This window comes from Temnothorax americanus, unplaced genomic scaffold (assembly GCF_048541705.1).
Source record: "Temnothorax americanus isolate GAGA-0224 unplaced genomic scaffold, ASM4854170v1 Scaffold23, whole genome shotgun sequence".
In the NCBI taxonomy this organism is placed as follows: Eukaryota; Metazoa; Arthropoda; class Insecta; order Hymenoptera; family Formicidae; genus Temnothorax; species Temnothorax americanus.
In genome coordinates, this window is record NW_027509371.1 from 1,472,606 (window position 1) to 1,496,113 (window position 23,508).

At 38.8% G+C, this 23,508-nt stretch overlaps 1 protein-coding gene and 1 long non-coding RNA gene across 5 annotated transcripts; one reads left to right on the forward strand and one right to left on the reverse strand.

The window, feature by feature from the left end:
• Positions 1–570: 570 nt before the first annotated feature.
• Positions 571–22,681, reverse strand: LOC143898505 (uncharacterized). 4 transcript variants are annotated; one of them, XM_077408049.1, is made up of 14 exons: positions 22,521–22,681; positions 21,496–21,685; positions 20,578–20,934; positions 20,099–20,372; positions 19,676–19,789; positions 17,559–17,651; positions 6,801–6,890; positions 6,449–6,571; positions 5,793–6,119; positions 5,407–5,628; positions 4,385–5,233; positions 4,140–4,241; positions 2,289–2,422; positions 571–1,927 (listed from the first exon to the last, which is right to left on the reverse strand). In XM_077408049.1, the coding sequence occupies exons 2-13, from the start codon at positions 21,678–21,680 to the stop codon at positions 2,399–2,401; spliced, it is 2,760 nt and encodes a 919-aa protein (XP_077264175.1). In that variant the 5' UTR covers positions 21,681–21,685; positions 22,521–22,681; the 3' UTR covers positions 571–1,927; positions 2,289–2,398. The 4 variants fall into 4 exon arrangements, with proteins under 4 accessions (XP_077264175.1, XP_077264174.1, XP_077264173.1 ...); XM_077408048.1 differs by having other exon boundaries at positions 3,672–4,241; XM_077408047.1 differs by having other exon boundaries at positions 3,612–4,241.
• Positions 9,377–12,948, forward strand: LOC143898509 (uncharacterized). The gene is made up of 2 exons (XR_013257232.1): positions 9,377–11,111; positions 12,656–12,948. It is a non-coding gene; the product is annotated as an uncharacterized LOC143898509 (long non-coding RNA).
• Positions 22,682–23,508: the final 827 nt, after the last annotated feature.

Consider the following 23,508-nt stretch of genomic DNA (forward strand, 5'->3'; position numbering starts at 1 on the left):
TTGTCGGCAGAAATATAACAGCCCTGGTGACAAAATTTCTCATATTTCAGGCTCGTAATCTAAATAAATACCAAAATTTTGTAAAACTCGAGACGTATGAAAAATTCTGAAAAAATATATAAAATTTCTCAGATACTTTGAAAAATAATTGGACGAGGATTCTCGGAATATTTCTGTATCTGTGTGTATAAAAATTTCTGATTAATATTGAACAGATTTTCTTACATTTATTCACATTTCTACAAAGATATGTGTTGGTGGAAAAGATCTGAAATATTTTATTATTATTTTGTCTGAGTTTTTCTGAAAAACGTTTCAATTCATATTAAAAAATCCGAAAGATTTTGATTCTAAAAATTTTTATAGAAATTCCTATTATAATATGAAAAATTTTTCCACTAGGGAGAACCTGCCAATGAAATATGATGGCAAATTGACTACAAAAACCAAGCAGAATCTGCCATTTTATAATCATTAGAAAGACACATTCTATTTGAATAATATAGAAATAAGGTTCCGTTAACTTATTATACGTTTTAAAAATTAGCGATTTAATAATAAGAAAGACGGTGAACAGGTGGACAATTTTATTCGTTTCTCGTCGATACACACGCGACGAACAAAATCAATTCTACATATGAAACGAATCTATGAGCGAGGCAAACAGCCAAAGCTGTCGAACAGAGGCTTGATTGAATTGCTTCGGAAATTTATACAACATAAATACGACAAGCGTTTGGATATACCTATACACACTTCTTTTTGCAAAAGATACTAAATCTACCAAATCACTCAATGTCAACGTGCATGCTAAGGCACGCTGTGTTCAATGATCGAACGAAATATAGGACTAGAAACACATTGTTTATATTCTAATACTATATATCAATGAAACATTAAATGCTGAAACATACGTACGCGCATACACGTATATATATTTTTCAGATATAGAGACACACGCAAGCCTATAAGTTTAGTTTCGATAAGATTCATGAAATTATATTCTACTCTGCAAAGGTAGCAATTATTTCGGATTAATTCAATATATAATCCTATTATGTACCTTATATCGCGCAAAATCGACGTGCAAAAGTTTAAAGAGAAAAACTAGAAGAAGATATCTCGAAGTGAAGTGAATCGATCCGTTTAGGAATTCATATATTCCCTATGATACGTATATATATTATTTTCCTACAATTACTCTCTCTCAAACGATTCTTCACGCAGTGTATAATGACGGAAATATAACAGTATCTCCAATAGTCGTTGATATATGTAGATACTATAGAATCTTTGTTCTCAGCGTAAATGGCACCGCACAGACATGCCTTTGTGGATCACTGAATGCATTGTATTACGAATCGCGCGCGGTAATTTGCCACGCACACGCGCGACGTGTGTCATCTCAAATTAGTTTTACGCTCACGCGCAATTTTTCCTTGGTCGTATCAAATTTAAATGTACATCGAAACGTAGATTTAAATTTCGATAAGACGTACTAGGAATTCAGAGATACATTTGATTTACAAGGACACGTCCGTTTAGCGCAATCGTCCTTAATCATCTGATTCTCTCTGGGCGTATCTCCATCTCTTAAAAATGCATCAATCGCAGATGTTTTGAATCATACGTAATAATTATTGCAACGTTGTAGCAATTATTACAAAGTACTGTTACAGTTATTTTGCAATAATTTATCTTCATGTAATTTACGCTCGCGTGTGAAGGAGATATTTTTAATCTACGGCTTATTTGGCACTTGATTTCACAGCATGTACGAAAAGATTGGTCGTGACGTGGGGAGGTGAAGTATGCGAAACCGAGGGTTCAGGTTGGCACTCGATCCGCAGGCGCCCTCGTTTTATTTCTAGGACGTACCATTTCTGATCGTCACTTGGGCACACCAAGCAGCGCCAGCCGTATTGTCCTGTAAGAATAAATAAAAAAATTACATGAACAAGCTGTTATTTGTTATATATAATTTAAAATCGATTAGAGCACCGAATAAAATTGGAACTAATTATTATATTGTCATTTAAAGTCAGTTTATCTAATATAAAGTCAAACTTTAAAGTCAAACGATCGCTGTATATAATAATTCTCGGTACTATATTAATTTTGCACGTCTCTATTTTACTTGCGAATAGATAATATTAGACACGCAGAGACATAAATCGATATTCAATTTGCAGAATGTGTTGACGTAAATGTTTTGAAGCGTCTGGGAACCTTATTATTATAACTTGCCACTTATTAATATTAATGAACATTTGGAAACGTTATCTTACCTCGTTTATGCCGCGGGTCACCCACGGGTTCATTGACTCTTCCGTGAAACTTGTGGGTTGATGGACAGAGTCTGCGACGACGAGAAACGACGGAGAACCTCTTCTCGCCTTTATCTCCAGCGAAAATAAATCACCTGCGTAAAGTATACCCAGGGTAATGCACGAGCTCACATCACGTTCCCCCATACAGCACAGAAATTTTCAACTAACATTTCAGCAACATCGTAATCTTGTAAATTGCGGTATAATATTACAGAGACATTGTAGAGGGACATACAATTTCAACAATTTGTAGCGATATTAGCTACAGAAATATTGTAAAAAATATTACTGCGCAATATATACACTGCAATCTTGCAGTAAAATATTTTTGGAATGTTTCTGTAATCTTTTTGTGCTGTACGAGTTCTAATTCTTTCGCTATTCAGCCAGAAATGATTAGTCGAATCGACGTCAACTAGACGTCGATGCGTCGATAAATAGTCTAACTGGATAGAAATTATTGTAATTGCTTAAAAGATTTTTTGCGTGACAGTCGAATCCGCTAGATAGCAGTAATGTTTTAAACGTAACAAAAAGACGCGATAATAACGCTAAATATATATTATTGATACGTATTTTTTTCTCAAAACAAAGTAACGCAATTTTTATTAAAAAAAATGGTATTAATGTTCGCTATCAAATACTATTTTTACGAATACGTTCATGCCATGGCGATTGATTCCTAATAATAAGACAGATGAAGAAAATAGGAGAAGTGAAGCATAATAATCATTACCATCACCAACTGATATTAAGCGCGTAATGTTTAATGTCGTGACTACGCCGTATAGGCGGAAATATGCTACAAAGCGCTACGGTCTAAAAGTCTAAATAGCTAGTCAGAGCTATTTTGAATGACTCGATGAAAATTTTCTAATCAAAATACATCTAAAAAATCATTAAATGTACAAACACTGGATTTGATAATCTTGAGAATGTAAATGTGATTATTACCACAACAATTTGGAAAATATTAATATTACAGGCACAAAAAATACTGAAAAAAATAGAAATGTAGCGCTACAATATCCCAGCAAGCAAAATGTTAGCAGTATTCTAGACTATCAAGTTTGTCGAAAATATAGATTTTGCAAAATGTCTGCAGAAAGGCCGGCAAAATTTGTAGCAGACACTTCGCAGAGAATTTGTTCTCGACAGTTTTAACTATCTGGGATACTATTTGGCCATCGCGCGTATTTGATAATTATATATCTTTTTCATGTTTTTTTCCGTTGAGTCAAATAAAACTGTGCTCGTCGATCGTCTGTCTCATATACGTACGCTCAAAGACGTAAGGTAGATATGCAGTCGGTTAGCTTTCCTTCTCCTTCTTCTCCTCACCTCCTCATCCGCATATTTTCTCCACGACCTCGGTCTTCTTCAGTTCGTCGCTATTTTCTGGAAGCCGTCGCTCCGAAGAACACACGCTTTGTTCCGCGCGACCCTCCTATCCGCGAGGGAGAATCTTAGCTTCTCGAAAACTACACGTCAACTTGGGCAGAGACACCGCACAGCTTTCAATTATAACGCGAGCCACAACTTTCTTCACGGTGTGAAAACGGGGAATTACAGCGAAAGTTTACTAAACGATGTTATCGGATCTTTAAGCCACGCCCATCTTTACTAGAGTTCGTTGTTAAAAATTCGACATATAGCGACGGCGTAAAGCTAAACGCAAATTTCCTGATACAAGACCAACGGATGGTTCCGCCGCCCGAAAGAGATGTCGCGGACGAATCGGTTTGTCATTCTTGCTGTTTTCGCGGGCCGTACTTCGCGTTCGTTACTCCTAATTCGTCTTCGGCTAACCTTCTTTTCTGAGTCGTTTTTAGTAAGGTCAATAACGGCCGGTTTTTCCGATTTACAGAGTTTCAATTCGTCTTCCTTCTCCTTCTCCTCCAGGGATACAAGCTGTAGAAAATGATCAATTTACTCACTGTTTGCTTCAAATTAAAGAAGAGATGTTATATCTCTACTGCAGATGAATAGAATTAAGCTATTGAAGTTGATAAATAAATAAAAAAACTTAATCAATACGATAAATAAATATGTACCGTGATATTGCGTTGAGCATCCTGGATGATCTGCTGGTCGGAGTTATCTTTATCTTGGCATCGAGGACATTTTGTAGCCACGTAATCGCCATACGTTTCTATGGTTTGAACAGCACGCGTGCAATTTACATCTTCACATTGATCTTGCACATCTTCCGAATTCTTCTGCATATCTTCTGGAACTTGATGCTTAGTTTGGCTCACGTCATTCATTTGCTGTTCATTTGCAGTTGTCTCGCCTTTATCTTCGCCATCATGCTCGTCGAAAGTACTTTTTGCCACGGTCCGCAGTTCGTTTTCCAACCAGTATACTTTCTCTGTAAGTCTATAGTTCTCATCCAACAGCTCCTCCTCTCGCTGCTTCGACAGCCGTTTCTCTTGTTCTCGACTCCTTTCGCCTTCCTCATACATTTCGAGTCTCTCCTCGAGGTCACGAACGCGCTCCTGGTAGGAGGTCAGCTGGACTATCGGATCCATTGTCGACACATCAAGACAGATCTTGGACGAGTCAATCGGTTGGAAGACCGGTGTTGTGATCTTGGCCGCTCGTTCTTGAATTCGCGCCCTTAATTCTTGGAGACGCTGCACCTCCTGCAGAAGTTCGCCGGACGGCGCTTCCGTCTGAGTACCGCGGCTAGCGAACTCGACGTGGCGCTCATTTTCATCCTCGTACTCCTTCTCTTCTTCTTCCTCTTCCTCCTCCTCGAATATACCGCTCTCCTGGAGGGTGAGCGGGGGCTTTCGCGGTAGCACGGGTGACGTGGATATCACAGAGTTTATTGTAGCATTATTCGTGTAGGGTATCACGGTCGCCACGGCTCGGCTTCTCTGTTTGTTGATTGAGTGATCCTGAAATATCATTGCATTGCAAAAAGTAAATTACATGATTATCGGCCAGGAACAATCTTGCAACAAGCAGTAAAGATTCTTTAAGTGACTAATTATTGTATATCTCATTTATGTTAATTCACTTAAACAGAACGTTGAAACGATTCAACGTTATATTCGAAAGAGAAGCTGACCTTGTTCGTATGAGCGAGTTCCGGTGAGACGATGCCGCTGTCCACCGCATTGGGACTGTCCTTGCGCACGGGTATCTCTTCCATTTCGAGCAATCGAAATTCCAGCAGCTCGTTTTGCTCCCGTATCTCCGAGAGCTCCACCAAAAGTGTAGCTTCTCGTTCTTCAGCAGCTCGCAGCTTATCGTTCAGCTCATTCAACTCTTTGTCCCGATTGGTACATTTCTGCGAAATACAAAAACCTTCGCGTCAAAACTCTCAAGCTCGCGCAATGTTAAGAATTAAAAATTCTTAATATCCAATTTCTAAAATCCCAGATTATAATCTATTCTACATTATAATATTAAACGAAAAGAAATTGTCAAGAAAAGTACGTAGAAATATTTTACCTCTTGCAAGAGTGCTTTTTCTAAGTCGCAAATGTGAGCCCTGGCGTGCGACAGTTCGCGTTGCTCTTTAAGAAGCTTCGACTGTAGCTCCTCGATCTCGACGAGAACGGCTTCATATGCTTCTCTAGTGACACCATTGCCCTGCCACTGACCATAGCCTCCAGGCTGCGGCGACATCGAAGACGGGGCGCTCGACAGAGCGCTGTCATCATCTTCATGATCCTCCTCGTCGTCCACTTCGGCCACCGGCTCTAATTCCAGCCACTGTTTATAGAATTCCTCCTTCCTCTTCTTGTTGGATAACTGCTCCAACTTTCTCTCTCTCTCCTTAAGTAACAGGTTTTTATAGTTTCCAACTTAATTTCTAACAGAGCACTTGTCATTAAGGGAGTAAATATGAGTTGATTGTTTTATTAGCAAATTTAAATTATGATTTTCTCAAATTAAGATACCTATATTATTATTATACACCATATTTTAAAGTTGTTCTTTTTAATTCGCAAACTTTAGATTGAAATATCTTTTTTCCAAAACCAATGACGCGCGTAATAATTTTAGTATTCCGCATAGCACGTCGAAATTTACAAGATATTAATAAATAAAAAAATTATATTTTTCAAATTTTTGTATCTACTTTCTTAAGAAAATTCCATTACCTTAACTGCCTGTCTAAGTATTTCGATGACTTCCTGCTGCTCAAGCGCGAGTTCACGGAGGCGCTCGACCTCGATTTCATTTATGGCTCTGTCGGATTCTATTGCGCGCACATATGACCTCACCTTAAACAATACTCCACTTTAATGGCTTACACACTTATTACACACTTTTATCGCGATGAGAAATATTAATGAGAAATATTAACGGTAATAGAAAATCGTTTACGTATAAAGTTATGTATAAAGTTTAAATATAAAACTTATATATAAAAAAATAATTAAAGTATTTTCGCAATATGTGTTTGTCGGAGAAATTAATAGAAAAAATTACTTGCGTTAAAGAATTACGTACTATGTGACCATCGTCTTTGAGAATCTTCTTCTCTGTGCGAGATGCGGCCTGTATCGGCCGGTTCCCCTCGTTCTCCCGTAACTTCCGCATCTGTAACAGAAATCAAAATAATTACTTCAATGGACGCCTTCATCATATCAATTATTTTTGTAGGTAAACGGATATTCCGTTTTTTGGCATATTACATTAAAGTGAAATATATGTGACAAAAATTGTTTTTTGAGCAGCAAAGTTAAATGTCAAAGTTGAAATAAGAGAAAAGAAGAAAGTTCCATAATTAACTTTCTACATAAAAACTATTAAATCAATGCACAAAATGATGTTCATTAAAAAAATTTACAAGCATTTTTCTTTACAGTTACTTTACAGTACTTTTCGACATTGTTTTATCGATAACAATGCCATTTTTTGGTAAAAAAAACCGCGAGGTAAATAAAGGCATTGGATTCAAAGGGAGGAGCACAATATTATTGTGGCTTTCTTCCAAAGCGGAATTACGCCGTTCGTTCTTATAGCGTTCCTCGGAAGGAAGTAGCAGAAATCTATCGCGATAGTTTCAGCGGATTCAGTCTTCCGGATGAACGTCACGGTTCGATGCGACATATGTGCAACGAGCCGGGAAGCCGCTAGAGGAAGAGGCGGGGGGAGGGGGGAGATGGGGGAGAAAGAGAGAAAGAGGAGAGAGAGAAAAAGCAGACGAGTTGCGTTGTAACGATTGGATTACGGGAGAGTCTCGAGAGTCTGGGTGGACCGTTAGCTTGGCCCCCTGACATACAGCCGCGGCAGAGAGTCTCTCCCTCTCTCCCCCCTCGCGCCACACAGTTTCCTTCCTCCTCAGGTGATTTCAACGTGCGGCGATGTGTGTACAGCGTGTATATGCACCGAAACGTAAAGAGATGCGCCGCGAGAGAGTCGACGATTGCACCTTGCGCACTTGCCGTACCGCGCGCGATGATGCACTTTGCGCTATATATGTAAATTGTTGGACACGCGCGCCCGTTTTACACCGGCTCGTTTTTCCTCTCTTCTTCGGGCCAGGGGGATCGACTATATCGGATATAAGACATATTGGGACAGGTGAAACGAGCGCGTCACGCGTTACCGTTATCCGCCGCTTCGCCGCTCGTCTCGTCTTGTTTTATCCCGACGTTTTCTTATATTTATTCGACACCTGGGGTACAGTTAATCGGGATAAACATTGAAATTATACACAGCAATTTCAATGAGCGCAGAAAGAATCTATTTTCCGAAACCCCGGATATTTTACTTGGATTCTCCGACCTCTACACATAGTAATTAATAAATTAATACAATAACAACTTTAGGGCAATAATTAAAATGTTCCGGTGAATGAGTAGTTAATGAATATTGATAAATAATTCGATCTTTTTCCTGAGTGAAAATATATAATTTTCATTATTTACTTATCTTTTAGACATCAATTAAAACTTTAATTTTTAGAAGATGACTCTTTAACTCTTTAAAAATGAAAATCGCGTCGTGGCTCTCAAAAGGATTAATTATACTAGTGAAATTACTAATAACTTCATCAAGTGTTTTTTTTACATACTAATTGAGTCACCGAATAGAAAAATAATTGTAATCATAAATTATACTTTCTTTTATAAAGTATGTACAACCATCTTGTATAGCATTATTCTTTTCTGTGATTAAAAAAGTTGTAAGAAAAGATATCTAAAATCATAAAAAAAATATGTGATCCTTATTTTCATTAATTTATCATCTCATTTTCTTTCTGATTTAAATCGCTTTATTCATACATCTCATCCAATTATCCGCCCAACATCAATTATTTTTAAAATATATCGAGAATATTGAGAAAAAATTCTACGCTGCAATTGAAGGGTAACATCTCTACAATAGGAATCCATGTATCCGGCAACTTTATGTAACGATGTAACGAGAGAGTAGATCTATCTATAGATTCGTTCCCTCTGTGAACAGGTTGAATTTGGGATATTCTATGGAAATCTCGCGTGCGGCGTCTTGACTTGATCCGTACCATCCCATGCAGTAGGTCTCCTGATCTCACTTTCACCGATCGTCTCTCGCCCCCGCTTACAGATCTCGTAATCCGTCTGCGTGTTTTGCGAATGGCTTGCGTATTTGAGTATTTCTAATGTACTACCGCCCATTAAAGATGAACGGAATCTCTTTATTAATCCGCGATCGGTCCTTGCTCCTTATAGAGACTGTTAGATCGATCGCAATTGCGATAAAGATTTACGTTTCGAGCTTACATCATCCGAGAATACAAGGCAATCGTTTTTCTTTATATGCAATTATGAAAAAAACTAAGACGTTTTATAAAGATTTTATCGAGATTTATAAGATACTAGCTGGTTACCCGGGCTTCGCCCCGGAAGACATATGTAGTAAAACACGCAAATAGTCTCTCTCTCTCTCTCTCTCTCTCTCTCCTCGTAAGTCTGCTCGCGCGGCGTGCTAGCTCGCTCGCTCTCCTGCGTCTCTCGTCTCTCTCCTCTCTCATCTCTCCTCTCTCTCTCCCTCTCTCTCTCTATCCCTCTACTCTTCTCTCCCTCTCCCTCCCTCTTTCTCTCTCTTTCTCTCTTTTTTTTCCTTCCCTCCCTGTTTTTATATATACAATTCTTTGAGATTCGGTCATTTGGAACCGGTTTCCAAAAAGATCGGTAACAAAAAATAGTACACTTTATAGCGCTCCCCGGGAAATTCTGTCCCTACTTCATGTATAATTCTTTGAGATTCAATCATCAATTATTTCCCGAAAAATTGAAAAAATTAAAAAAACCGGTTTTCAAAAGATCGGTAACAAAAACTGTACACATCATGGCGCTCCCCGTAAAATTCTACCCCTATTTCATATATAATTCTTTGCGATTCGGTCAATTAATTTCCGAAAAATTGGAAAAATTTATGATACCAATTTCCAAAAAAATTGGTAACAAAAAATTATACACATCATGGCAATCCCCGAAAAATTCGACCCTCACTTCATATACAATTCTTTGAGATTCGGTCACTTATTTCTCGAAACGTTGAAAGAATTAGAAAAACCGGTTTCCAGAAAATTGGTAACGAAAAATTATGCACTTTATGGCACTCCCCGGGCAATTCTACCCCTGTTTTATATACAATTCTTTAAAATTTGGTCGAATAGTTCAAGAGTGTATAAAGGACATACACATACATACATTCATTTTTATATATATAGATTTTATCAAGAAAAAATTAAGATATCTAACACAGTATCAGAAATACAGTTGATAAAACTATTTCGTTATTAATTCTTCATTACGTGCAACACATAATCTAATGGTTTTTATATAAATATACATTAAAAATAATTATATAGACAATGAAGAAACGTATTATAGAGATTCTTGCTAATGACGTTGATTAACAACGTAATTCGAATTTTTCAAATTTAAATATATGCAACACAATTGTTCTCTACACACACACACACACACACACACACACACACACACACACACACACACACACACACACACACACACACACACACACACACACACACACACACACACACACACACACACACACACACACACACACACACACACACACACACACACACACACACACACACACACACACACATCTTTTTTTTACAGAAATACGAAACGCTTTTTAGTAAATATATTTTTAATCCTAAAAATTTTGTTTATACTGTACAATATACAATTATAAACTTTTATACACAATTATAAACAAAATTATAAACTTTAGTCGAAGTACTAAAATAATATAAAATTAATTAATAAACATAAATTTCGTCATATTACACAATATTACACATATTGCATAAAGAAAAACTCATTAAATTACAATTCTTCTTGAATGTACTTCCTGAAATAACATTCTAAATCTTTTCCAACTTTAATCAAATCAAAATAAATTTTCCAATATGAAATAAAAATGTCAAAAAAGTGGCATTTAGTTCCGACACGTATGTTTTTTTCAATGCGCGCGCCCGGCAACACGACGACGACGTGCGCTCATGATTTATTATTATATATTCGATTCTTGCCAAGCCCTCGCGCGCTGTCTGTCGCGCTCGAAGCGCGACTTTCGCTCTCATTGTCAGTTTTACTCGCGCTCGCCGACCCGCATGTAAAATCGAAACGTCCGCGTTATTGAAGGACGTGCCGTGGGTGCCGAACGCGTATATATATATATATAACGTACCTATAATAACGTATCGTCCTTTCTATGCGTGCTCGTTACTTCTTACGCTAAGAAAGGAAGTTGCTAATTGCACCGCGATATACGCCCACGATTACTCAGGTATTATTAATAACGTGACTACGATGATTGGATTGGAATTACATAGCGCTCCGCGCCGGCCGTATAGACTACGTGAGACTATACGTAAGCGCGCGTCTCTCCCACGCCAGTCGCGGTACGTTCCGCACAGATGCGATGCCCAAGGCGCATCGTGTTTGCGGCTTGACCACGAACTTGGACTCCGATCATCCCCCCCAGGGTTTCTCAATGACGATTATCGTCAATTATCTGCTTTCGAGAAGAACCAAAATAAAAGACCGAAATCAACTTATCCGCTAATTGTAAGACGCGGCCAAGACGGTGAAGACGTGGCGGGATGCGCAAAATGTCACGAAGAGCTCCAGGGAGATCGGTTGGTTTTTAAGCGAGCGTAACTTTATCGCGGTTTCTCGCGAAAAGAGGATGGAAAGGAGACAGGTCTCTCGCCGGATCTCTCGATTATTTTTTCCATCGATCCGCCCGCGCGCGCGGATCTCTCTATAAAGTCAAGGATAAGAGAGGCGAGGTTGAGCGAAGGTGTTGTTAAGTAGGTACATAGAGAAACCGCGACGTCGATCCTCGAGGTGATCCGGTCCGGTAACGTGACCGCGGGCTCGATCGCGCGCTAACATATGTGCGGCTCTCGTGCACCGATGTAGGTATCACGACCCGCGCTCATGTCTCTGCGGTTGCCTGCAGGTTGACAAGGGGGGACGCGAGGGGGACAGGGAGATTGGGAACTTTCTTCCGCGAAGTAGCTCACCGAGAGTGGCCGGTATCGTTAGTTGTCGAGAAGGTACTTGCCTACCGGCGCCGCGCGGCCATGCCGAGCCGAGCCGAGCCGAGCCGCGCCGCATTCTCGCCCCGAAGAGTCTGTTCTCCGCCGATTCTATAGAAGGCTCAAGATAGAATCGCGAAGGGAGAGAACGTGCCGCGCGCCGGCCGCGGCCGTTCCACTTGCAATCGAGAGACGAGAAGCGAGGAAGCGCATCCGGTGAAATAACAGCTCCGTTTGGAGCCCGCGGTATATACGCGCGCGACGGATCGCTGCCGCCTTTCTCTCTCTCTCGCCTTCTTTATTTACGCGTCGCGGAGTCATTGAAATTCATCCCGCGCGCCGGCCGCCTCGAAGGAGGACAATGGTAGATAGTTAAGTGCTTAAGGCATACTTACGTGTCCGCTCGTGCCTACACGCGCATCGGGACACATTCAGGCATGATCCGCCTTGGATATATTCCGGGCGTGTGTGAGCGCGGCGGACACGGAGTTTCGACGGATCGGCGAATTTGCATGGAGCTAGGATATTCGCCTATTAGCCGCCGATTTCTCGTGTCGATTCATATTTACGAACTTTTTGTCATATACCGTTCCCGCGAAGTCGCGGGCATTCCGCATTCCGTGATTGTTCGATCTTAATCTTTGAGCGAGACCGTGGAAAATTAAGTTAAAGTTAAGCTACTATTGTATACGGCGCAGCAAAATGCTATGTACTCTGTCTTAAGAATACTCGTCTTTTCTATAGAAATAGGAGATAATTAACAGTGAAACGCGTATGTTATTTTCAGTTCAGGTAAATCAACCGGATGATGAGTTATTGCAACGCGTTTATACACGCATCGGCGGCAACCACTATAATTCTTCATACATAATGAATGTAATGTATGATGGAAACTACTATTGTTGGCTCTTCATAACGAAAGGATTAACGGTTGGCACGGTATATTAATGTGTTGTGCAGGATACATTAATATACGGTATATTATACTGTGAGATTTGGCACTTACATATTTACATATATTTACATATTTATTGTCTATTCTAAATTTATTTTGTAAACATATTAAAATCTCTTTATTTACTCTATTTTTCATTTAAAATTCCAATTCTCCGATTCAATGCAGTACATTGCCGGCAATCCGCTCAACAGTTCTTGTAATAACTTTGCAACGACTACCAATTTATAGTCGAAAACCAATTCTTCTTAGGACAATTTCTACTTTCAGCCAATTGCCTCTTACGGAATTATTATAGGTATTACCAGAAGCGCGCTAATTCAACATGTGTATGACTAACTGGATCCACTCTCTATTCTTCATTAGGCGCAAAATGACTACGCGAAATAATTCAATTACGGGAATTGTTACAATGTCGTTCGGAATACACTCGTGTTTTCTGCTATTTTTTTTCCTCTCGCGTCGCGACCCGCATTGCGAGGATCGTTCCCACGGTACGTCGACGACACGCAACTTATGTCGATTTCCCTGGGAACGCGATCGGCTCCACGCTCTATTCGCGTTCTACTCAGGGACAAGAGAAGGCGCCGGTGAAACTGGAGTAGGAGCGTGAAAATATTCAATCTTGATGACTACGTGCGAGCGCGGACTGTCGCAGCCAATTGCTCACACGGAATAATAATGTAAATATTTGAACCCTGAGTGATGCCAATGCGCAATATTTTTAAGTCTTGAATTCTGCGCGTTTACGATAGAATATTAGAGTGTTGCTTTTTATTATTTCTAGAAAAATCATGCTCATTGTTTTGACCGTAACAGCGGCTCTTATTTCTAGATTTTGTGATTTTTCCAGATTAAAATTTTGCGATTTTTAATAAATTAATATTATTGAAAATAAGCAAGAAAAAAGATACTATCATCGTGCAATGCATCGTGTTGTTATTATTGCTAGGTATTATTGCTAAATATTTATTGCTAAGTATTTTGTAACACAACTTTCGTGACGACGAAATCGAATGAAAAGCATTATCGTCGTTATGACGTAACAAATTATATTTAAAAAAAATAAAAAAAAACTATTCTCACCTATAGAATTGAAATGTATAATTTTTATCGCATCGTCAATCAACAATTTACTGAAATATTTGTAAATCACCAATTTACTGAAAAATTGATAAAAAAAATCACTGAAAGTTTCTTTCCTAATGATGTTCCTAATGATGCTCTTTCATAACGCGTCTTAACGATGAATCGTTGTAATGTCATTATATACATATATGCAGTGAACATTTTTATTACAATGATTTCTTGTATGTGACGAACGCATAGGTGAAAGCCTACTGTATAGTAGCTGTTTGTAGCGAAAAGGTTAAAAGTTAAAATTGCCAATTTCTTCTCCTCTTACTTTTCTATTTAAGTAATTCTTTATAATATAATATAATATATTTATTATGTATTTATATAATATAATATAATATAAAATCTAAAATCAAAGTCAGAATTGCCAATTCATCTCCCCTTACTTTTCTGTTCAAGTGATTCTTTACTTTAAAGTATAAAATCTAAAATCAAAGTTATATAATTGCCAAATCATCTCCCCTTACTTTTCCGTTTAAGTGACACTTTAAAATCTAAAATCTAAAATCTCGTCCAGTGAAAAAATGACGAATTCATTTGAATAAATTCGCGATCTCGAGCTCGTCGACTCTAACGGATAATCGCGCGCAAACGGAGGAGACGAGGGAAGATGCGGACCGTAATCCTTACCTCGTTCCATGCGAACCCCATGAAGCGCACGTTGATCCTGAGAATTCATATAACGGGCGTGAAGAAGGGAGTATATCGGGATGTCAGGTATACGCGCCGGTATACCTGTAAAACGAATACACGGAGATCGTTGCGAATCCTTCGATCGTGTGTCACTACTCGAGAGAGGGGGGGGGGTGACCACACGTACAGGGAAGTGTGGTGCGGGCCTACGTCGGAAGAGAAGCGGTGCGCGCACGGCCGACGTCTAGACCAGACTGAAGCGAGGGTACCTCCTCTCCGATAATCGTGGGGGCCTTCTACGCGGCTACCTGTGCGCGCGGAGTTGCGAGCGCGGACCCGTTCCTCTCCTCCATACCATTCGGAAAGTTACGGGCGTATATATCTACGGTTTGCTGACCTGGCAGGAACTTAAACCCGAGACACAATGAAACGTAAGATTAGGATCATAACTGCTGCCTATTCCCCTTTCCTCCCAACCCCCCTTCCTCGTCAAAGGGTGTGACGGAAGACAATGCGCTCGCGGTACCCTTCCGTGTGTTATCTTCACGTCAGAATCGTATACCTGTGTGATTTTGACAAGCTAATCTGCTAATTCTGCATTTGATTGACAGAGCATTTTCTTGAAGTAAGAAGAAAAAATGGAGTTTATATCATCGAAAGCTTCCAATTATTATTCTTCTTGATATATTAAAAGAAACGTTTGAACACTCAGGAACGGTTTCAAGACTGTATATATGTTTCTCCTGATGGAAAGGAGAGTGTATTAGACATCGATTGAGATTGGAAATTGAAAAGTTTCGAGGTGAAGAGCGAAGCGTTTCTTTGTGTGTTTTCATTTCTCCTCTTTTTTAGATTAGAGTTCACGAAACCGTTGGCAAAGAAAATAAGCGTCTTTTATCGCTTTTACCGCTTTTACTGTAGATCCCGCGCTACCGTTAGCTAGCTCGATTAAGCTCGGCGATAAGACGGGAAAGGGTGTCAATTATATTGTGCGGCGCATAACTACAACCTTTTAACGGCGGCCGCTCTCGCTCGCATGGCCTTTAAGTTCCTTTAAGATGACGAAGACGCGTATAATGCACAATGAGCGAGCGGCGCGGGTCGTCTTGCGACGTTGACCCGGTACGTTGACCCGGGCGGTATCACGATATATCCGAAGTACCTTCGGCTAAAAGCGAACCATCAAGATACAAAATATCCATCGGATTCAGCGATTCGTAATGGCTTCGTTGAATCATTAAACGCTTCGACGAAAGTAAAGACCGCTGTTCAAAAAGTATAGCGACCGCGACGTCGTCAGCGCATCTCTTTTGGAGCGTGTCCAAATATCTAAGTCTTAAACGGCGCGGTATCATCTTAAGCACACTTCGGTATATCGCTTCACATAAATGGTTCATTAACCATGCATCGGCGAGCTACTACAGCCACACCTATATAGTTTTGCGTTTGACAATGACGTAATTCTAGTGACTAATGGCTTCTTTTAGCTCTGTGCCACTCTGTGGCTTATACTGAAACATCCTGACAAAGAAGAGAAGCGATAGGACACGAGTATTTCCGGTTCGAGAGAAAATGCTCTCTAAAAATCATCTTTAGCATAAGTACCGTTATTATGGATATATAGATGGCATTTTTAAGAGCTCGAGTATAAGCCAATGATTTTAACTCTCTGAACGAGCCGAGTGTCCGTGTGCCAATGGCTTCTAGGAAACTTGATGCTGTATAAACTTACATCGGAAGTCACACGATATGATAATCGCGTGCACCGGTACGGTCCTCAGGGTGAACCGTTGTGGACTGTTCACACGACGGTTCTTTGCCGTCGTATCTGAGAACGAATGAAATAAGAAAGAATTCAGAGCGAGATATCCCTGGCGAGAACGAGACAAAAGAGACTATTAAACAAACATGATGTGCTATAAATTAAATAGTTTAAAGATCTATATCTGAAGCGATAATATCAATATTCAAATTAGAAAAGATATTTTAATTTACGCTGCTTTTTAGCTTTTTTGAAAAAGCCAAACAATTTCGAGCAGTAAAATTATTGAAGAAATATCTGTGAATAAATGGATATATAATAATATATACGATGTCCTGGAACGTATTTTATCTCTGCAATCGGAAATTGGAATCGATTTTTATAGAAATATCGAAAGCCTAAGTATTGAAAATTGAATAATTATTAAACAATTAGAAATAAAGAATTTTTTAGGAAACAAGTTTTATAAATATGATTGCATAAAACAGATATAATATTTTTTGCAAAATTTAGATATATTGACACTAAATATGTATAAGTCGTAAAATCTTCCAAGATCTAATAATACGCTTCTTTTTTCTCATAAAAATGTTTAAAAAATGTTAGTTTTCTAATGTATAGACTATTCAAAAAAATTTTATTTTTCAATTTATATTAATTGCTAAGTATTGTAAAATAATTATAATATTATGTATTATAATTTTGCTTATGTACTTTGTAAATGATATACATAGCATGTTTATTACTTAATGTATCTAATGAGCATTGCTCATAGCAATGTTTCTTGTTCAAAATTAAAGTATTTTTATTAACAAAAATATATTACGATTTGATGTTAGCAATAATGAATTTTAGAGATAGAAATTTATAAACGCAAAATTTTATTATACAATTTTGATGAAATATCTTCAATTTAGATGAATAAGTCGACTTAAAATGCATTTTTCCACCTTTAATGTCACTTTTAATATCAAAGTTTTGTTAAAAACTTAGAAAAAAATGGAACACACATATTTATCACATTTTATTTTAGTAAAAAAAACTTGTCTTCAGCAAAAATGATATCACGCGCACGACTGAAAACGCAGCTATTACTAAACACTCTTTGTAAAACAAGGTAGACTTGTATCCTGGTTTTTAATCGCTCCATACGACTTTTCTCGCGGAAGCGGAAACACGCCAGTAAATAAAGCGGGTACTCACCGTCCTCTCCTGCTCCGCCGGCGCCAACTTTCGACGTTTCAAGAGCTTCGACAGCTTCTCAATCTCTCGGCTCTTGCCACGCAGCTCATCCATCTGCAAAAATTCGCAAAACTCGTTTGAATGCGGCGGATCTCTCGCTCGCGCGCGCGCGCGCGCACGCGTGGAGACGTGTGGCGAAAGTTGCAATGAGAAAAATTAACATCGCCGGCGATCGCGACGAAGAATGGAATACACGGCGATGACGAAGGGGAGGGGCAGAGCGATCGGTCCCTTTCGTACCGCTTTCGAGCTCTCACCTCGTCCCACCGCGTCTCAAGTCAAGCTTGTCAGGCCCCCGGGGCCTTTTTGCCTTCACCTTGTCTGTACAGGTGTGGGATAAGAGAAACGCCGCGTTTATCCGCCGCGCCGTCGATATCCCTAAGCATCCCAACGGTGTCCGCATCGTATATACAAGCACGTACAAGCGCGTGCGTTTTGTTCCGGTTGCGCGCGATAGCAGCCACGATTTCTGAGAACGATGAATCATCTGGCGACCGGAAGTTTTAAATTAATGATATTACCGTGATCGGATTACGATCCGAACGTGACGGCTAAATGAGCGCGTATTAAACGAGCGCCGCGCGCTTGATAATCCCGTCGAACGGCATTTTCGTCTCGTAGCGATTATAGGTATAGTTGGATGTCGAATTCGTTCAATTCTTAGCCTTAAAATACACGAAAATGACTAACTTTCATTCTATTTGTATTGTATATACTGTATATATATTGTAAAAAATTTTTAAATCTGAAAGATTCTATTGCAATTTTATGCTCTTATAATCTCAACAACAACCACTTTAGATTAACAATTAATGAGAGTTTTCCGTGAATCTGACGTTCGAATTAATTTTCATTAGGTTTCCATTCAGCAAACGAGATTCATGATTCTTCACTTTTGTTTGCTCGCTCCACATGCCGAGCCGTCTCGTCAATCTCTTTTTGTTATCTTCGATATTTGGCTGCTCGCCAAGAATCAGGTCGCGATCGTATTAGTTCGCGCGCGCCGGCAATGCGGCAGGCAACATCACACCGCACGATTTCGACCGCAATGTGGCATGCTAGGAAGCGGGAAGTGCCTCCCCAAGCTATACACACGGCGAGCCGATGAATACGAATAAAATATCTTAGAATTAAATATAGCATCCGACGCGGACTTGGACGCGGTAGCGTCTAGAGATTAGACATGGCTTAAAATAAATCATTGAAAGTGAGTTTTCGTTCATCGTAAATAAAACTAAATACAAAATGAAATTACATCGGTGACTTTGAAAGAAAATCGAAAGAAAAGAAATTAGAAATTTTAATCTTATACGTAATTCGAGAAGGAAATGAGTATATAAATTACCAAAAATACTCTTCTTTATTTTTAATGCATTATTTAAAAAAAATTTGAAATAATATAGAATAAAAAAGATCACAAACTTCATTTCCGTAAAAAATTCATGCTTTCCATATTCTAGCGATCGATTTATTAGATCGATCGAATAATTACCGTATCAGAATTGAAAAGATGAAATTTAAAAGTCGATTATTATTAAACGGAGAAACAAATTCGAGAAGAGGAATAATTTTCCCTATTTATTTGCTGCACGTACGATTTGCCTTGCAATTTGCAAACTGTTGAATCACACATCGAAATTCCGGAGCTCGAGAATAGAGCGTGGGAAACTCGTGACCATTTTGGGTAATCGCATAGCGAGGGTATTCTTTTTCGTCGACGCTATGGCAAACCGTTTCGCCGCGTGTCGGTAAAACTATTGTCCGAATAAGCCGCCGTACCGGACTGCTGCATCCTGGACAGGCTCATTCCTAGTTAGTATGGGGCCAATACCGCAGGGCATAATTTTTTAATAAGCATCTTCGGAGGAGTCTCGTGCTGACGCTAGCGCTCTCGCATTCGTGAAGGCGGATATTTTTACGTGCCCGAGTGGTGAATCGCCCCTCAGAGGCGATATTACGACTATACCCTCTATTTCTACCTTCGGGCCAACGTCACGGCCGCATAATTATTAAGAGCCATTAAGGTATTTTATGACGGCGCTGTTGATGTACTTCCGATATCTAAACTATGCGCTTACCATTTTTATAGCCTCGCTGCGAAGTGATTTTCGCAGGGCGGAAAGTTCAGCCTCGTGACTCTCCCGTTGAGCTCGTATCTCAGCGATGCGAGTTTTCTCGGCATTTAGAGCGATCTAAATATAAAAATTTCTCTTATAAGCGAGAAATTACGGAGGAACGAAGATTTATCGCGCGCACGTAATAAATCAATGACAATGTGTCTCGAAAAAGACATTTATCTAAAAGTTATAAATTAAAAAATTCATACGATTAAGTTCTTAGTAGGGAAATATGAACGTCAAATTTGTTAAAATTGAAAATATCGTAGACATTTCTATATTTGTTACTAAAATGATCTATATATCTATCATTAAAGTTGATTTCTAAATTTAAGTTCGAAAGAGTCTTTCTAAAAACTTAAAAAATTTAGAGAGTATACTTACACGCAATTTTTCTTCGAGTTTCTCGTTTTCTGCGCGTAGATTTCGTATTTCCGCTTCCAGACGGCGCGCATCACCGTAGGAAGAAGTACCATTGGTATTGCGAGCAGTGTTCGCTTGCGATTTCACCAATTGTTCGAGTTTTCGTATTGTGCCCCCAGCTTCAATTAAGCGTTTTCTGAGGGTTGACAATTCATGCTTGTGACTCTCGTCTTTCACGGGATCCGATTTGAATGGCGGCGACGGCGACGGCGATGGCGACACAGATTGGACGATCCTGAAAGAAAATATTAATACTCTTTTAATTACGTTTGTTGGACGACAGTCTTCGGGATTCAAGTTCCAAAAATTACGAATGATCATTTTCTATTGAGGCATAAGTATGGACCTTCGGACTTCAGGACCGAAATAACTGCCATAAAAAATAAAAAATTAAAGACTTAGGACACACACAAAGCTTCAGATATGTAAGGACACTTTACCTGGTCTTTAGGTCGGCTATGATCGGTTGGTACTTCGCAGCCTCGGCAAATCTGGTTTCTCTAAGGGCAGTTTCGAACTCCCTCTTGGCAATTTTTGCCGCCCTTCGCTCTTCATGTAACTCCGTTCGCACGTTCGCCAGGTCCTCGCGTAGCCTTCGCGCACCTTCCTCGAGCCATTGTATCGTTTTCCTTAATCTGGTCGCATCACTTCTTCCCACACCTGCTTCGCAAGACCGTGACATTCTAACATCTTGCGGATTTATTGGCACAGCCTGCTCTTTCTTTCTCAGACGTGGCAGTGATGAGTCCTTTTTATCTTCCGTATGCTCAGCCCTTCTTTCATTGATGGTTGCTTCACTGAGGGTGAAAAGTAAGAAATTGCATCAAACACATTAGAGAACACATAATTTATTTTATATAATATTCTTTAATGAATTTTTTTTTTAAACCAAACTAATATTTTTTTTTATGTAAGTCATAAAATCTAAATACAAGAGATTATTATAGCAATAATTGTAATAATTGCTAATATTTTGTTTTTAATGTTTAAAATATACAGAGCATTTTCAGATTTATAAAGAATAAACCTCAAATTTATCAAATTTGAGAACCAAAAACTACAGAAATATCGAAAATATTTCTGTAGTTATTTATTAAGTAACCACTGTAGTGTTTTAGTCTCTTCTAAATTTTTTCAGTTTATCTCTTCTAAACATTTTTTTTAATTCAAAGAGTGTTCTTACAATACTAGAGCTTGTTAAGAAATTGTGAAAGGACACATTCTTTTTTTTTGCATATTCAAAACTTCTTCTTTGTTTGAATATCTTTGTTTAGCTGTGTCGTTGATGCATTTTTGAACAATACCGATAATTAATCGTAGATATTTATTACGTGCGAAGTCGCTATAAATATCCTTACGCATAGGAGTTGCACGACTCGTCGCGTCGCTGCGTTTTCTCAGGGATCTCCGAGTTCGTTGTCAGAGATTCTAATCGTCGTCGTTTTCTCGCACCCTCCGTGGATGCGAGAATGTTGATTCCAGTCGTCGTTGATTTGTTCGTGTTCGTCGGCTTGACGGTGTCTCCCTCTGAGGAGCTTGCCATCGTCGCTGGTAAAAAAAACCGCAGATATTTATAAACTTTCACAAACGTTCATCTACATACATATACGTAGGATCTCCCAGCATAGGCGCACGTAACCAAAGAGCTGCGAGAAAGGGGTAGTCATTTCCATTCTTAGAAATAATTTAAAAACAATCGCGTATACATAATAATATAAATTTTTTTTATAAAACATTAAGAATATACTAAATTGTAATTAAATAAAATTGTCTTTCAGCATTGCTGTTCTTATCCCCGTAAACTTCGAAACTCGACTTTAGCGTTTAAAACTCTTTTTGCAAATGGAATTATTTTATTGTATTAGTCTGAATTGCAGCAACTTTTTTTAATATTAAAAGCTTTCTATTTTGGAATTTGTCAGGCTCGAAACAATTAATGGAAGTGATATTTCCATTAAAAAAGGCTGCAAATGAAATTAAGAATAGAACAATAAAGCCTTCATTATGTGTGTGTGAGAATATAGATGCTATTTCCAATACCTTGGTATGAGACGTGCATTAATGCTATTATCTTAAATGCCTTTACTTTATAGAGAGGGTATGCGGGGTCATAACACAAAGAGCGTTTTTTTTTTAATTATAAATTTCCTAATTAAATGGATTCTCTAATTAAACGTTTAAACGTTTTAAATGTAACAGAGATGCAATTCCATGCAAGTGAGGTAATTGCAGCTTAGAACCTCACGTGATATTTCTCTAAATGTTTATTATTATTTAGTGAAACTGAAAACGCTTCGGCCAGTTCCGTTTTACAGCCACGGCAAGCTTAGAGCAAGCTCGTTCGCCGCTTGGCGAACGAGAATCGCGACAAAAACGGACTTACCGTTTTTCGTGAGGACGTGAGAATATCTTGGCCGACCAATCTCGGGCTTAGCCGAGTATATTGTTGGATCTCCGGTACGGCGGCGAATCCTCCTCGCGAGAGACACCGTCGCCAACTAAGAGAGGCCGAGGCCCTAAACTACACCACGGCCTGCGGTTGCTATATGTGCTAATCGCGTCATCTCGTCTCTTTGGCTCCATTTAGCTCTCATCACTCCTGTCCCCTCGCCCCGCGTATACCCGCCCACCCACTCTAAGTTTGACCAACTGGCCGTGCGCGTCCGCTCTCATCTGCACGAACTTATGGTCGCGATCATTCTCGACAAAGTGTCTCGATTAGAAGCGAGATCTTTTCATATTTTAATATGAACTAATACTTAATAAAAAAATATATGGACAGATGGTGTCAAAGATTATCATCCGCTGTTGAACGCTCTGGCAAAGAGAGTGAAAGTTTGGTTCACCATTTTCGATCAGTCTCTCATCAAAACACTGCTGACTCATGATAAAGAAAAGGAAATTAAAAAGGGAAAAATGATAACAGTATTAAATTATACGGTGATACACAAATACTTTTTTTTAAAGCGTAAATGAAGTTAATTTATCAACTAACTTTAACAGTGCGTGTAAACTGTACTGTAGATATTATTAAATATTTCATATGTATATAAAGTACTTCCATCATAAGTGCTGAAATTGCAGTTAAATTAGAATATGCACTGAGAAAAAAAATTGATTGTACGGACTAAATTTTGTGTTGTTGACCCAATGATTCATTCAACAATTATTAAGTTTGCTCTAAAAAAGGTATAGTTTACTCACATATCAACCATTAAAATTTTTAAATCAAGAATTAGTTAATTTAATTAATGTTTACTTAAATCAACTAATATTTATAAGTTGAACATATTGGACTAACTATTTTAGTTGGATGAAACACACATTTTGCGTTTTTCTATAAATTTGTTTTCTCAGTGTGTATAACATAA

Coding starts and splice junctions, on each gene's coding strand:
- LOC143898505 (XM_077408048.1), bottom strand. CDS start 21,680: ATGGCAAGCTCCTCAGAGGGAGACACCGTCAAGCCGACGAACACGAAC. Junction 19,790..20,098: donor AACTCGAAGAAAAATTGCGT/GTAAGTATACTC, acceptor TTTTATATTTAG/ATCGCTCTAAATGCCGAGAA. Junction 5,234..5,406: donor AACTCGCTCATACGAACAAG/GTCAGCTTCTCT, acceptor ATGATATTTCAG/GATCACTCAATCAACAAACA.